Source organism: Symphalangus syndactylus, chromosome 1 (assembly GCF_028878055.3).
Source record: "Symphalangus syndactylus isolate Jambi chromosome 1, NHGRI_mSymSyn1-v2.1_pri, whole genome shotgun sequence".
Classification (NCBI taxonomy): domain Eukaryota; kingdom Metazoa; phylum Chordata; class Mammalia; order Primates; family Hylobatidae; genus Symphalangus; species Symphalangus syndactylus.
Window position 1 is genome coordinate 89,821,595 of NC_072423.2, and position 16,935 is coordinate 89,838,529.

The 16,935-nt window shown below is 44.6% G+C and overlaps 1 protein-coding gene across 1 annotated transcript in view; it reads right to left on the reverse strand.

Moving 5' to 3' along the window:
- The window catches only part of DDB1 (damage specific DNA binding protein 1), a 34,054-nt gene extending 17,149 nt beyond the window's left edge, over window positions 1-16,905 (reverse strand). The window contains exons 1-11 of the mRNA XM_055278824.2: window positions 16,670-16,905; window positions 15,298-15,446; window positions 13,720-13,836; window positions 13,125-13,346; window positions 10,526-10,640; window positions 9,361-9,458; window positions 7,737-7,895; window positions 6,762-6,845; window positions 6,048-6,164; window positions 5,349-5,451; window positions 26-101 (exon numbers count right to left, since the gene is read on the reverse strand). Of these exons, the coding sequence (XP_055134799.1) occupies window positions 26-101; window positions 5,349-5,451; window positions 6,048-6,164; window positions 6,762-6,845; window positions 7,737-7,895; window positions 9,361-9,458; window positions 10,526-10,640; window positions 13,125-13,346; window positions 13,720-13,836; window positions 15,298-15,446; window positions 16,670-16,730 (1,301 nt within the window). The 5' untranslated portion in view covers window positions 16,731-16,905. The remainder of the gene's footprint in view (window positions 1-25; window positions 102-5,348; window positions 5,452-6,047; window positions 6,165-6,761; window positions 6,846-7,736; window positions 7,896-9,360; window positions 9,459-10,525; window positions 10,641-13,124; window positions 13,347-13,719; window positions 13,837-15,297; window positions 15,447-16,669) is intronic.
- Window positions 16,906-16,935: the final 30 nt, after the last annotated feature.

Consider the following 16,935-nt stretch of genomic DNA (forward strand, 5'->3'; position numbering starts at 1 on the left):
CAGCTGGCACCAGACCCATCCTTACCTTGTCTGGCCCACAAAAGAGAGCACCAAAGTGTCATCAGTCTCACGATTAGGGTCAGACCGCAGTGGCCATAATCCTGGAACAAGGAACAAGGATTCAGATGCATAGGACAGACCAACACTTAGCATGCATATCTACGGACAGGACAGGCCAGGGGCAGTGGCTCATGCCTGTAATCTCAACACTTGGAAAGGCAGAGGCAGGAGGACTGCTTGGGACCAGTTCTAGACCAGCCTGGGCAAAATGGAGAGACCTTGTCCCTGCTAAAAATACAAAAGAACTTGCTAGGTGTGGTGGCACAAAACTATAGTCCCAGCTACATGGCAGGCTGAGGTGGGGGGGATTGCTTAAGATTAGGAGAAAGAGGCTGCAGCTATGATCATGTCATTGCACTCCAGCCTGGGTGACACAGCAAGATCCTGTCTCAAAAAAAAAAAAAAAAAAAGGATATACATGTGGACAGGGCAGCCTGACACTACTGGAAGGGCTGGAACTTGGAGTCCTGAGCTGGAACCCCCTCTCTGCTCCCTCTTGGTTTTAAGGCTCTAAAAAGTTAGATAGTTTTTTGTTGTTTTTTTTTTTTTGAGACGGAGTCTCGCTCTGTCACCAGGCTGGAGTGCAGTGGCCCGATCTCAGCTCACTGCAAGCTCCGCCTCCCGGGTTCACACCATTCTCCTGCCTCAGCCTCCCGAGTAGCTGGGAAGGCAGGTGCCCACCACCACACCTGGCTAATTTTTTGTATTTTTAGTAGAGACGGGGTTTCACCGTGTTAGCCAGGATGGTCTCCATCTCCTGACCTTGTGATCTGCCCACCTCGGCCTCCCAAAGTGCTGGGATTACAGGCGTGAGCCACCATGCCTGGCCAAAAGTTAGATAGTTTTAAAGCTGTTTTGAGCCTATTTTAAATTTGGGATTGGATTATATACATTTCCATGACCCAAAGTCTAAATTTACTTATTTTTTTTTTTTTTTTTTTTGAGACAGAGTCTTGCTCTGCACCAGGTTGGGGTGCAGTGGCATGATCTCCGCTCACTACAACCTCCGCCTCCCAGGTTCAAGCGATTCTCCTGCCTCAGCCTCCTAAGTAGCTGGGACTACAGGTGCACGTCACCACGCCCGGCTAATTTTTTCTATTCTTAGTAGAGACAGGGTTTCACCGTGTTAGCCAGGATGGTCTCAATGTCCTGACCTCATGATCTGCCCACTCGGTCTCCCAAAGTACTGGGATTACAGGCGTGAGCCACTGCCCAGCCTAAATTTATTTTTTAAAAGTACACTGAAAAGTCTCATTCCCATACCTCCCTCCAACCCAACCCCCAAACAAGTAATCAATAAAGGCATCTTGTTTAGCCTTCTGGTAAAGAGATGGGGTGTGGGGGGATCTTGCTATGTTGCTCCAGTCTGGCCTCAATCTCCTGGGCTCAAGTGATCCTCCCACCTCAGCCTCCTGAACAGTAAGGACTATAGGCCCACCACACAACACTAAGCTTAATTTTTTTTAATTTAAGGAAATAGAGTATTACAAATACAAATATAAAATAGTCTATCATGCACTATTTGGCACTTTGTTCTTTCGTTGAACAATATATGCTTAAAGCCCTTACCTGAACACAGTATTTGTGTAAATCATTTATCTACACAATTATTATTAAATTATGTGATTAACAAATCCCTTCTCATTACATTTATTCAGTATTTTGCCATAATAACATACAATGCCACAAGAAATAAGCTTGTATTTTTATGTCACTTTATACATATGAAGGTCAGGTAGAGGCTCAGAACTGGGACTAAGTAAATTGCTAAACGCTGTCTTTGATATTGCCCAATTCTCCTCTACAGAGGATGCACAGGCATGTTTATTTTCTCACAGCCTGACCAACACAATGTGTGGTCAAACTTCTGGATTTTGGTCAACTAGTAGAGTACTGCTGTTTGGTGTTAATGTGCATTTCTCAGGACTGTTGCCTGTCCATTCATGTCCTTTGCTAGTTCGGGGACAGAAAATTTAGTGATCTTTCTATAAATGTGTTATAAATTAGGAAGATTGGGCCTTTTGTCTATAAGATGAACTACACAATATTTTTATCCGGTTTGTCATTTCTTCTGACTTAGCTAATAGTGTTTTGTTTTGCTTTTGCTATGAAGTGTTTTATTTTTATATAGTTGAATTTATCAATCTTTCTTTTTGCTTCTGTACTTTGAGTGATAGTTATGGCTTCATTTTTTTACATTAAGTTTTTCATCCATTTAGATTCTAGCCAAGTGTACATTTGGCAGGCAGGATGAACCCAAACTTGTCTTTTCCCAAATGACTATCAGTTTTCCCAAAAACGCCATTTATTAAGTCCCAACTTTAGGCTAGGCTCAGTGGCTCATGCCTGTCATTACAGCACTTTAGAAGGCCAAGACGAGACGACCGTTTGAGCCCAGGAATTTCAGACCAGCCTGGGCAACATAGGGAGACCCTGTCTCTACCAAACACAAACAAAATTAGCCAGGCATGGTGGTGCATGGTTGGAGTCCCAGCTACTGGGAGGCTGACACAGGGAAGATCGCTTGAGCCCAGGAGATTGAGGCTATAGTAGGCCATGATCATGCCACTGTACTCCAGCCTGGGTGACAGAGTAAGACCCTATCTCAAAAAAATGAATAAAAATAAAAATTTAAAAAGTCCCAACTTTACTCACTGAACTGAGAAGCCACCACTATCATACACTGAATTTCCACATGTAATTATGTCATTTCTGGACTTCTGAATCTGCCCATTAGACTCTGCCTATTCATCAGCAATACTACACTTCTAATTATAGAGGCTTAACAGTATGCTTCAGTATCTGGTAGGGCTAACATGTCTCACTGCTCTTTTCTTTTTTTTTTTTTTTTTTGAGAGGAGTCTTGCTGTGTCGCCAGGCTAGAGTGCAGTGGCACGATCTCGGCTCACTGCAACCTCCGCCTCCTGGGTTCAGGTGATTCCCCTGCCTCAGCCTCCCAAATAGCTGGGACTACAGGCACGTGCCACCACCCCCAGCTAATTTTTTGTATTTTAGTAGAGACGGGGTTTCACCATGTTGGCCAGGATGATCTCGTTGTCCTGACTTCGTGATCTGCCCACCTTGGCCTCCCAAAGTGCTGTGATTACAGGCGTGAGGCACCACGCCCGGCCTCTCACTGCTCTTTTTAGTTTTCCTGGTTATGCCTGCTTCTTCCTTTTTCCATTTGGACTTAGATCTAAGTCAAGGAAAAATTGTATACATATTCAGGTACATTAAATATAAAGAGAGAACAGCTTTATAATACTGATTTGCAGTTCTTAGTGTGTCTTTTTCATTTGATCGACTTGTTCTTTTCCTCCTTCAGGAGTATCTTTAAGTTTTCCTTGTATAGGTTTTGCACAATTTTGTTTTTTTCTTTTTTTTTTTTTTTTTGAGATGGAGTCTTGCTCTGTCACCCAGGCTGGAGTGCAGTGGCGCAATCTCAGCTCACTGCAAGCTCCGCCTCCCGGGTTCACGCCATTCTCCTGCCTCAGCCTCTCCAAGTGGCTGGGACTACAGGCGCCCGCCACCACGCCTGGCTAATTTTTTGTATTTTTAGTAGAGACGGGGTTTCACCGTGGTCTCGATCTCCCGACCTCATGATCCGCCCGCCTCGGCCTCCCAAAGTGCTGGGATTACAAGCGTGAGCCACCGCGCCCGGCCCACAATTTTGTTAAATGTAGTCCTTGGTACTTTATCATTTTCTTGTTATTGTAAATTGCCCCCTTTCCTCTACTATGCTTCCTAATTGACTGTGTTTACATGAAAACTATTAATTTCAGTACATTACTTTTATATCCTGCTACCTTCGTGAATCTGTATTGTCTATAGTAGTTTTTTAGTTGATTATCTTGGGTTTGTAGTTACATGATCTCTTCCTTTGCAATTTCATATACTTCTCTTTTTTTTTTTTTTTTTTTTTGAGATGGAGTCTCACTATGTGGCCCAGGCTGTAGTGCAATGGCGCAGTCTCAGCTCACTGCAACCTCCACCTCCCAGGTTCAAGTGCCTCTCCCGTCTCAGCCTCCCGAGTAGCTGGGATTACAGGCACCCACACCATGCCTGGCTAATTTTTTGTATTTTTAGTAGAGACAGGGTTTCACCATGTTGGCCAGGCTTGTCTCGAACTCCTGAAATCAAGTGATCTGCCCACCTCGGCCTCCCAAAGTGCTGGAATTACAGGTGTCAGGCAACATGGCTAGCCATATTTCTATTTCTTTATTCACCTTTTCCCATAATTTTTTTTTCATATTCTGAATTACTCCTTTTTTTAAACTGAGATGGGATCCTGCTATGTTGCCCAGGCTGGTCTCAAACTCCTGGACTCAAGCAAACCTCCTGCCTCAGCCTCCCAAGTGGCTGGGACTACAGGCACACGCCACTGCACCAGCCTTCAGAATTACTCTTTTAAAGATGTGCCTCCTATATACAACTTTAAGGTGGTTTTGTTTTATGATTTAATCTGATTATGTTGTCCTCAAACAGAACATTTACATTTACTGAAATGACAAGCTATGTTCCTTATCAATTCTGTCATATTGTTTTAGGTTACACTTATACATTGTAAATGTCTTTCACTGTGTAGCCTTTCTCTCTTTTTTTTGTGTGGGACAAGGTCTCATCGTCGCCCAAACTAGAGTGCAGTGGCACAATCATGGCTCTCTACAGCCTCAACCTCCTGGGCTCAAGTTATCTTCCACCTAGGCTAGAACCAAGTAACTGGAACCACAGGCATGCACCATCACCCCTGGCTAATTTTTAATTTTTTTTATAGAGATGAGGTCTACATTGCCTGGGCTGGTCTCAAACTCCTGGGCTTAAGCAATCCTTCCACCTTGGCCTCCCAAAGTGCTGTCATGACAGGCATGAGCCACGCCACCTCGCCTAGCCTCTGATCTTTTTTTATTAAAGTTCTCCTGAAATTTAGAAAGATTTATATTTTTTATCTAGAAGCCACATTTATACTTGTATCTTCATAAAATATCCTCAGTCTCTCCTTCATGAATTCTATCAGTTGCCTCATATAAACGACATTAATTTTAATTTATAATCTTTTAATCCCCTAGTCCTCTATTCCACTACCAATTTTGATCAGTAGTATTTTCTATTTTTTTTTTAAGTTTACTTTTATACTTTCAGATATGTTTAAGCTTCTGATCTGTTGTTATGACTTTCACTCTTCACTTGATCTGCTTTCCTCTGGCTCCCACCAAAACGCCTTCACAACATGTAACAAGGCCAAAGTCCCTCATGTAAGATCTGCATCCTATGTCCACCAAAAAAGCTACCTTTGATGCCTGGTAAGTCAATGCTGGCATGCTCGTGGATTCCAATTCCATTCCGGATGATCCGCAAGGAACCTTCCTTGAAAGCCCCAGAGCAGGTGACCAGCTGCAAGCAGAGAAAACGTTTCTAAAGAACCCCCTCAAGATACTGGGCCAGTCATACTGATGCCCAGAAAGTAAACACGGTATACCTAAATCCAAGAACCTTTATTGTGGGGCTAGGTTTGAGGACGCAGACTTGGCAGAGGTTGATTTCCAAAGTCTTTCAAATTTATGGAGCAGACAGGACATCCTAGTCCAGGACGCAAAAAGCTTCTATCACTGCTCCTAGCAAGCTTGCTTAGATCCCTGGGACCTAGTTTACTAGAATGAGCACAGGATCTGTTAGATACACCTGCCACTTATTAAGTTAGGTGACTTTGGAAAAAGTTACATAATCTTTCGCAGCCCTAATTTTCCTCACTTCTGAGATGGCCAAATATCCCTATCTAGGGTACTTGTGTAATTAGAGATAATATATATAAAGTGCCTGGCAGACCAAGATAGGCACTCAATAAACAGTAGTTATCCTTATATCTGGGATTCATGAGAGGGCTCTTAAAAGTATTTTCAGTGCACCCTCCCCATTCTAGATAAGCATAGCTAGGAGGACACATTTTGAGTGGGCATATACCAACTATCCACTTTCAGAATGGCCCTTACCTGCCCCTGCCCCTGCCTCTCCAGGTCCACCACGCACATATCCACAATGGGTCCTAAGTTGGTAAAGGTTTCCATGGCCACTACATAGGAGCCTTGTTCATTACTGTCAACATTGAGCTAAGAAGAAAGAACAATGTTATGTTAGTCCTAGAACACCCTAACAGACCCACCCAAAAGAGACGGTTATTGTCCAAAAGAAACTCTCGATAACTAGTTTCTAGATCTGCCATTCTCATGTTCCAAGGGATGATTCCAGAAGGGGACTGTTGACTAAAGAATATGGTTGTCCCACATGTGACCCATTAATCAGCCAAGGATTGCTGGTCTAGAGTCCATGGATGGATTGCAGAGAAGTACTGAATGTTTGAAAATTAATGTAAAATGTTTGCATGCATTTTTCTGCAGAGAAGGTCCGAAGTTTTCACATTCTAGAAGAAGTCCATTACATTAAACTATGACCTATTTGAAGGTAGGAGCTGGGTCTTGTTCATCAATGTATCCACAGCACCTAGCACCTTGCCTGGCAAATTTGCTGAATGAACCGCAAAGACAAAGAGCTAATCAGGGGTAGGATGTTAAATTAACCAAGTAGAAAGCTGGATATAGGGATGTGGATAAAATGGAGAGATTCTGAGAGGCACCAAACATAGGAGAAATGTGATGAAGAAACAGTGAGGACAGCAAAAGAGACACCAGAAACAAGTGTCTTCTCACCTTCACAAGCTGGGAGTCACCCAGGCGAGACCCGACAAACACAACACCATTATCAAGGTATGTCAAGCACTCAGCAATAGAGGTCTGGAAGAAAGTCAGCAACGTGAAAGAAATGAGAATGGACTCTACATGGGATCTAGATACTACCCACATCTCAGACTTCTGCTGAGAAAACTCCCAACTGCAGCCGTAATTCAGAACAGTTCTGTTTCAAATTCCCCAGTCACACTAAGTAAATGTTTCTAAATCTCTGAAGTTTTTGATTCTTCATCTGTTGCATCCCTACACTCAGAAAAATCTGTAATTTGTCTTGCATATTCCTGCTCCAAAAGATACTGCCTAAGTATTAATATTAAACTTTTTGGGAACCTCCTCCCAGAACTGAAATCAGCAATAATCTTTTTTTTTTTTTTTTTTCTTTTTTTGAGACAGGGTCTCACTGTCACCCAGGCTGGAGTGCAGTGGTACGATCATGGCTCACTGACCGCAACCTCGACCTCCCCGGGCTAAGGTGATCCTCCCACCTCAGCCTCCCAAGTAGCTGGGACTACACGCACACACCACCATACCGACCTAATTTTTGTACTTTTTCTAGAGATGGGGTTTTGCCATATTGCCCAGGCTAATCTCGAACTCCTGGGGCTCACACAATCTGCCTGACTCGGTCTCCCAAAGTGCTGGGATCACAGGTGTGAGCCACCGAAACCAGCTAGATTGATCTTTAATTCCAGATTATATCGTTTTCTGTTTCCCTTTCTTTTCCTTTTCTCACAGGCTGCTTGGGTAGATTATGACAGGATCCTGTGAGATGCTCCAATACCTAACTCATTCAACAGTCAACTTCCACAGCAGGACAACAGTTTGCTGTTAGGTGTTAAGTAACATAATTCCCAGAGTTGAGGTGTGGGACCACACATTTGGTGTCTTTAGAAACCTAAGAGAACATCGTAGAGGAACAGGGAGAACAAGTTCTACCTCTCCAAGGAGTTCTACACGGAGATCCTTGAGAGTGACGGTGCCATCCATCTGTTCCTCCTTCTCCAAAAGCAGCATGAAGAGCCGGCCTTCCATGTCTCCCAGCAGGTATCTTGAGCCATTAGGGTCCACTCGATTGTGGCACACAATCGTGCTTTGCTGCCAATGGGAAGTAAACAGTCATTAGAGATTCAGCATCTTTACACCAGAAAACAAACCCTACTGGACCACTCCCTTTACCAAACCCAGCCATTTTACCAGCAGACAAATAGCTCAGATAACATTACATGAAAATGAGGATAGATCCTATTCCCCATTAATAGAAAATGGGGAGCTTTTTTATTTTGAAGATAATTTTCTGAGGAGCTCCATCAATATATCTTATATGTTTACTGATATGTCGTCATTCTGCAGGAAAATAGAAATACACAGAATAGGAAGCTGCTGCCAAAATTTACTGAACTATGCATGCTACTACAAATGTTGTTATTTATTCTTAATACCACTAATTACCCCCTACCACTGTGGCAATGCTACCACAGATTCTTTTTTTTAAAGACAGGGTCTTTCTATGTCACCCACGCTAAAGTACGGTGGCTATTCACAGGCATGATCACAGTGCACTGCAGCCTTAAACTCCTGGACTCAAGCCATCCTCCCAAGTGGCTAGGACTACAGGCACTTGCCACTGTAGCCAGCTAGATTTTGTTCTTTTTTCTCAAAAAGAAAGTAAAATGAAACTTTTAAGGCTTAATTTTTACAACTTGATATTCTAAGTCCTTGAAATTTTTGACTTTTTTAGCCTTTATAATTTATCAATATATTACTTTATATGACTTGAGCCCTGAAAACATTACATGCAATAGAAATTGCCAAAATTATGGCCGGGCACGGTGGCTCATGGCTGCAATCCCGGCACTTTGGGAGGCCGAGGCGGACGGATCACCTGAGGTCAGGAGTTCAAGACCAGCCTGACCAACATGGAGAAACCCCGTCCCTACTAAAAATACAAAATTAGCCAGACATGATGGCACATGCCCGTAATCCCAGCTACTAGGGAGGCTGAGGCAGGAGAATCGCTTGAACCTGGGAGGCGGAGGTTGCAGTGAGCCGAGATCGTGCCATTGCACTCCAGCCTGGGCAACAAGAGCAAAACTCCGTTTTAAAAAAAAAAAAGAAAGAAATTGCCAAAATTTTCCCTTCTTAAAGTTGCCCCATGTGGTAGTTCATGCCTGTAATCCTAGCTACTCAGGAGGCTAAGAGGATCACTTGAGCCCAGTTCAAGGCTACAGTGAGCTACGATCATGCCACTGCATTCTAGCTCTCCAGCCTGAGCAACAGAATAAGACCCTGTCTCTTTGACAAAAAAAGTTGCCCCAGTCAATGAAAAGGGGAGGTCTATTTTGATTATCATTTATCTAAGTTAGCAAGCAAGCTCTCTGTAAGCAAATCCAGGCTAATCTCTCTCTGTATTCCCAATGGCCAACACAATATCTTATATACATAGTAAATTGTGTAACAGGCATCTGTGAATCTCCTTTTGACAAATGAGAGAAAGGGAGGAGCAAGGTGAGGACAAGGAAAGAAAAGATGAAAGGAAAAAAAGGTAGAGGACTGCGCTCACCTTGATGATAGGAGGGGCAATAGCCAGGTATTTGTCACCATTGTGATAGGTGATTGACTCCTGTCCAATGATGATGGCCCCCCCAAAGGGCTCTGGGACTGCAGGGAAGACAGCAAAATTAGAATGCTCAGCACTCTGGGTCTGCCAAACCAGGACTGGCAAGAGTACAGGTTTAGTTAGCCCCAAGGCAAACTTTAAGATCATCATTATTTTAAAAAGGACATCAAAGCCCAGGGAACATGATAGCCTTTACGAGACTCTTAGAATTTGTTGACTGGCCATTATCTAATCCTGGTAGTATTTTTACTGCCACTCTTCTGGTGTTCAACTATTCCTGTGGGTGGGGAGTCTTCTCCGTGTTCTTCCCCGTACATTCTCCCCCATTTTTCTTCTCAACTTCTAATCCTTTCCAAGTAAAAGCTTTTACTTTTTCTTCCTGGTTTCCACTCTTGTTCCTTAGCTTAACTTTCCCCCATTATCAGGGCTACCATTGAGAAGAGCCAATTTTCTTTTAAGAGTTTTAAAACTTCCCTACTGAGTGAGACAAACATAATGTAAGGGCAGACTTAGGACAAGGAGTGAAGAGGCCTGGATTCTAGCCCAGACTTTGTCAGTCATGGACAGGCATGGGCAGGTCCCTCTGGCCCTGTTTCCTCATCTATGAGGTAAAGAAATCAGATAAGCTCTATTGCTCCCTTTCAGTTTTTTGTTGCTGTTTTTTTTTTTTAGAGATGGGGTCTCATTATGCTGCCCAGGCTGAACTCGAACTCCTAGGCTCAAGTGAACCTCCCACCTCAGCCTCTTGAGTAGCTGGGACTATAGATCCTGGCTTCCTTTCAGTTTTAAATGTTATGCCCAGCAATAAAATAATGAGACTCATTTCCATATGGCACTGTGCAAATCAATCTCAATGTTTTATAGTCAATCCCTCCCCCCAAGTAAAAGATAAGTTATACTTTTGGGGGGAGTGAAAAACAGAAAATCTCAAAGACAGAAAAAAACGAAGCACAATTTAGAGAAAGAAGACATAAAGGAGTGGTAAACAATGCACACCTTCAATAATACTGAGCGCCAACACGAAGGGCAGAGACGGTGAGGGAGGGAACAAGAACAGGGAACTAGCCTAGACCCGGGTGGAGGCACATTTCCTAAACCACCAACCAACCTGCGATCACCATGGAGGCTTCAGCTTCGACATTTTCCTGTTTCCAAGGGCCCTTATTGAATTCCTTTTCTCGGAGAGACACCTCATAGGTTTTTACGTGCCGCCCCTGAGGGTCCTGCAGGGAAAAGGTGAAATGGTTAGCCCTTAGGAAGGGTAAGCCTTGGGCTAGACAGAGGTGCTGTAAGGGACAAGCCACCACCACCCAGAATCTGACAGTCCTGTCATGTCAGCCCTCCCACCCTTATCCATCAGTATACTGACAATCACCAGCTGAGCCTGGGATTAATTCCTAGGTAGACTGCAGCATCTGAGATCTACCATTCCTAACAATGCAACCAACCAAGAAAGGTTTAAAGAATTAGAAAAATGAACTTGTCACACTGCACTAGGTACTATAAGAGATACTGTGTGCCGGGCACAGTGACTCACGCCTGTAATCCCAGAACTTTGGAAGGCTGAGGTGGGCAGATCACCTGAGGTCAGGAATTCAAGACCAGCCTGGCCAACATGGCAAAACCCCGCCTCTGCTAAAAATACAAAAATTAGCCGGCATAGTGGCGCATGCCTACAGTCCCAGCTACTCGGGAGGCTGAGGCAGGAGAATCACCTGAACCCAGGAGGCAAAGGTTGCGCTCCAGCCTGGGCGACAGAGCAAGACTCCATCTCAGAAAAAAAAAAAAAAAAGAGATACTGTGTGTGTGCCTGTGTGTGTTCCTTAGCCTCAAGAAACTTACAAAATAGCTAAGTGAAACACGCATTGATAAGCTACACCTATGAGATTTTTTTAAAATTGATACAATTCTTAAAAGCATTCTGATGGAATAATGGGAGACAGAACACAATTGATTGCTCCGCTAAAGTTGTCAAAACTTTCAGTCCTGCCATTGTCAACACCATCTTCCCCTCCTTTTTCTGAATTATGACTCACGTCAGTCCTGGGACTGCCAAGGTCACCTTTAAGATGCTAAAGAGCAGGGACCGGAAGAAAGCTACACTCAGCCAGCGGAAGACGGCTTCAATAAAGAAGTTATGGAAGGAATTCAGCAATGTGTTTCAGGGCAGGGATCACATCTTAGTCACTGTTACAGCTCCTGAAGCATGAATACCTTTCACATAGCATTAAGTACCTAAATATTTGTCAAATTGAATTTTTGGCATAAAACAGAAGATAGTAATTTTTAGCTGATGAAAACATTTTCCCATCAATGAGTAGGGTTATGACACAACTTTGCAAAAAGTTTAAGTGTGGATTTGGGCCTCTGAGACACACACGCAGAAATGAAGATCTGATCACAACTGGCAGCCCTGAAGCTGAGAACAACCAGCCTTGAATAATCAACAACATCAAAGTTTTAATGACCTAATATTACAAAACTAAAGAACAGAGAGAAATTCTAAGTTTTTATTTTAACTCATACTTAGTAAGATCAAACAAAATCTCCTGGTTTCAACCTTATTCAATTGGGTCTTATTCCAATAGCCTCAGAACTACAGTAATACTAAGAAATATACAAAAATATATCAGCACTTCCAATACATAACAAGGCTATCAAACTGTTTATGTGCCCACACACTCTATGTGGAACTGGACTATCATTTCCTTCCATCACTTATTCAGCCACATGCAAATGAAATGATCTTACGCTGCATGGCCCTTTGTTAAAGGGCTGAGATTTTAACAAGATACTAGCATGTTAGTCTGGTGCTCTACCACCCCACCCCCGCTTAACAGATCTGGACCAGAGAACAGCTGCCCAGGATCAGCTCTACTACACTTTTAGGCACAGACTAAAATAGAAATTAAGAGCCAGCAAGTTGCCGGGCATGGTGGCTCACGTCTGAAATCCCAGCACTTTGGGAGGCTGAGGCGGGCAGATCACGAGGTCATGTGTTCGAGACCATTCTGGCCAACATGGTGAAACGTCGTCTCTACTAAAAATACAAAAATTAGCTGGGCGTGGTGCGCACGCCAGGTGCACACCTGTAATTCCAGCTACTCAGGAGGCTGAGGCAGGAGAATCGCTTGAACCCAGGAGGCGGAGGTTGCAGTGAGCCAAGATCAGGCCATCGCACTCCGGCCTGGGCAACAGAGTGAGACTCTGTCTCAAAAAAAACAATAAAATAAAATAAAAATAAGCCAGCAAGTCACCAGTAAGTGATTACTGGACAAAATGTAAACCTCTTCTTAAAAAACACATATAAGGCATCACCAAGACAATTTCTCTTTGCTTAACATAAAGGAAAGATCTAGATAATTTCTTGACAGCTAAGTTTTAATAATCCCCTAGCACTCCAGTAAGAGAATCAAAGTATAAACTGGGTCATCCTATGAAATCTCCCAAGGCCCACAGCCAGAGTATAATCTCAGGATTAAAACCTGCTACAAGCCCCAGAGAGCTTGCTGTCTCCACAATAAGTACTACTGCACTCAAGAAGCAATGAAAGTCTGACCCATATTAATTGTGTTGCTCAAAATATTTCAGGACAAACACATTAAACACTTCTCTCTACCCTACCAAACACAGACATGCCAGTTAGCAAAAACAACTCCTATCACATCAGCCTCACAGTTTCTCCCTCTCTCTTCCTGATCCAGTACCTGGTAGACAAAGCAAATAGTAGGTGCTTGGCAACCATATAGGAACTTGACATCGATGACATGCAGCTCCTCCAGGCGGATGTTGAAGGCCTTGAGTTCTTTATTATCGCGATCTAGTGGAATAACCTTGAAAAGGCCATCATAGAGACGCAGGCCAATCATCCGGCACTCAGGGTCAATGATGCCAATAATGCCGGTCTCTGAGGGGCGGCCAATGCGGTCCTGAGAAACAAAATTGGGATTAGGGAAGAACCTCAACATCCACAGAGCAACAGAGGACACTGGGCACCACTTGCACAGAAAAATTTTAGGAGAGGTAGTAAAACTAATGGATCTATTTGATAGGCCAAATAGTTGGAGCCCCAATGTCAGTGCATGCCTTTTTGGCAAAACACTGAATCTCAATGAATTATTACCCTGTCCCTTGGGCCTTGAGTGAACTACAGGAGTCCCTTCTCCAAAAAGCTCAAACCCATAGTGTCTTCTCCTTATTTCTCTGATCGGATAGAGAGCTGCCCCCAGCACTTTAATTTTTTCCATGAATCATGACAGCCCTACTTAGAAAAGTTTCATTGGCCTAAAGCAGCCACCTCACCTGGACATTGCCATGGGCTCGCGTAATGATGTCAATGCTCTCGCCACTCTGCTTATACTCCAGGATGCAGGCATTGTACTTCGCTGTCAAGATAAACAGCAAGTCCTTGCTCTCCCCCTGGAAACCAATATTATGCTATCAAAAGAGGTCCTTGTTAAAACAGGAACAACCTGTCCAGTCTTTAAGCACACCAAATTCTTTAAGAATTTTCCAAATTCTTCTCTCCCTAAAGAGAAAATACATGGTGAGCTTATAACCCACACTAGGTACACATACACCCTAAGGGCATGTACAAAAAGCCAGAACTGAAGCTGGTAAACATCTAGTTCTCACTTTCACGATTCTCCATCTCTCTGTTCTACACACAAAGTCTTCATCTATTTCAATCGCAAGCTAATCTCAATCATCCCATTCAAATTCTGAAAGATGAATGTAATGCCTCCTCCACTCTTCCCCAAGTATTTGAAGAAAGAGAAAAAAAATGTGGGAATAACAACAGAAGCTAAAATGGATCAACAAAGTCCTACTTATTTAACACAGACTTCAAAAAATTACTGCTTTGTTCAAAGGGTTATAATTAAAATTTTGAACCCATTGCTTTCTTGCCAGATTCAGCTAAGACATCATAAAGCAATGTGGTGGTGATTTGGATGAAAAGATTTGCGCTAAAATAATGAAAATACTGATGGTAATTGTTTTTTTGTTTGTTTTTTTTTTGAGACGGAGTCTCGCTGTGTCACCGTGCAATGGGTGCCATCTCCACTCACTGCAACCTCTGCCTCCCGGGTTCAAGCAATTCTTGTGCCTCAGCCTGCCAAGCTGGGATTACAGGCACATGCCACCACACCCGGCTAACTTTTGTATTTTTAGCAGAGATGGGGTTTCACCGTGTTGGCCAGGCTGGTCTTGAACTCCTGACCTCAGGTGATCCACCCACCTCGGCCTCCCAAAGTGCTGGGGTTACAGGCGTGAGCCACCACGCCCGGCCTGGTAATTGTTAACATAACTGTAAATGCTAGCTATACGATAGGCCCTGTGTCACTGAATCATTTCATCTTCACAACAACCCAAGGGACTTAATCTGAAAGGTGCCTTAAGAGACACCTAAAGTCAGAATTAACAAGGAATGAAGCCAGGACTGCCCCACTCTGTAGCCTATCCTCTGAAACAAACTGCTTTAATTTCTCCCTCCTAAAGAAGTCAGCTTCATAATTGTTTCCCTAATCAATCTCTCCTTTTACTTCTAGAAAGCTTGGTCAAGAGTACATACTGAAATTTGCCATCCAAAGAGAGAAAAAAGAGAACAGTTTTTCTCCTAAGGCATATTCCACCCATCCCAAGAATTCGCAAAACAACGTAACACAGCCCAGGCACGGTGGCGCATGCCTACAATCCCTCAGCTACTCTACTCCAGAGGCTGAAGCGGAGGGATTGCTTGAGCTCAGGAGTTCAAGACATCCTGGGGCAACACTGCGAGACCCCCGTCTCAAAGAAAATAAATAAATAAACAAAAATAACATAAAACAACCTACGACCAACAGTTCTCCCTCCACTGCTTGTCCCAACTGCAACACTTACCTTGGGCCTGAAAAGCTCCATGACCGCAATCTTCCCGTACATGCCCACCTCTTTGACGGGCCGAAGCCCCTCGGCGGTGACCACATAGATCTCTAATCTCGTGTTTTTGGCAATCAACAGGTTTAAGTCTTCGGCTGAAGTAAAGTGTCCTGAAAGAACAGACCCTCTAACTTTTGAACTCAGGGGAAGGGCCTCCCACCCCTTCAAAATAATCCTATCACTTACGTCTAAATACCTGCAGAATTCTCATTTACTTCACATACTTCTCCAACTCCTTCCAGCTACTCCCCTTCTTGCCAAATCCGGCACCTCAAAGAGTCTCAGTTCATGCATTCAACAAAGCTACTTCCCTAATTAGACTAAGAAAACTGGACTGGACCTAAGAGCCGTGCGTCCTCCAACTGACAATGACTGCGTAATCCCTTCTCATGGCTCTTGCCCCTCAAATTTTACTCTATTACAGTTACAGTAATAGAGTAAATTCTAATTGAGAATGGCGGAGAAAGTCTTCACTTCTTCCAGTCTTCATCTAAAGTCTCACAAACTTTTATCTGACAGACCAAGTCAAATGAAGAAAAGTCCCAGAGCTTTATATGAAAACACTGTTTTGTCCACACCCCCTGCCCTCCTGGCAGTCTACCAATACCCCCACCCAAACTCAGCTACCTCCAACTCTGAACCACAGTTTTGTTTTGGAATCATGATTAGGGTGTATATAAACATGCAAGCTTGGGGTCTGCATATTCAGCTGAGAATGTGGGTTAAGATGACTCTTCCCGGGTTCTGCACATCGGTGTCCTTAACAATCCAAGTGCATCGTGAACAAGGCAAACCCAGCACTGGGCCAGGCAAACCAAACCCTCTTCTCCAGCAGGGCCCTCATGTAAACAACAGCCCCAGGCAAAGGGGTCAGCCTGAAGAGGGCTCCCCTCCCTCTGTGGGATAACGCGGGCTTTCCTCACATCCCTCCACCTCCTGGGCCCCCCAGACTTCCCCACAGGAAAATCTTGACCCCAAAGTCGTCATTACCACCTCCCCTTTTCCCGGCCACAGAAGGCCAATCTCCGGGCCCAAACGACACCGCACAACCAACTCACACTCCTCTTTCTCACTGGGCCCGCCCTGTTCTCGAGCCCGAGTGACCTCCCCAGGACGAAAGGGGACCCTCGAAAGTGGCTTCCAACCCCCAAAAAGCGCGTACTGGGACGACTCTTTCGAGGTCGCGGTGCTAGGGGAGGTTCCTCGGCCGCCAGCGCCTTCCATTCGCCGGGCCCACTCCTGCCCGGCCGCCCCGGGGGCCGCGGGCCTCCCTAGGCCGCGGCTCCCCCCAGCTCCCCTCCCTCGCCGGGGTCTCCGACCCCGGTAGCCTCACCGGTCACGCAGCCGTTCACGGCGGTGGGCTTCTGGGCCGTTACCACGTAGTTGTACGACATGTCGAAGCTTGGAGCGGCCCGTCGGGACTCGAGCGCGACACTAGAGAGAGGGACACAAGCGAAAAGACAGGTGGCCCCCAACAGCGCGCAGCGAACTCCACTGCCGCTGCCTCCGCCCCAGAGACACGTTGCAGGCCAGAGCGGCCGGGGCGCGGGGCATCATGGGACGGCCTCACCTGGCCTCTTGGAGGACTCCCGAAGCCCG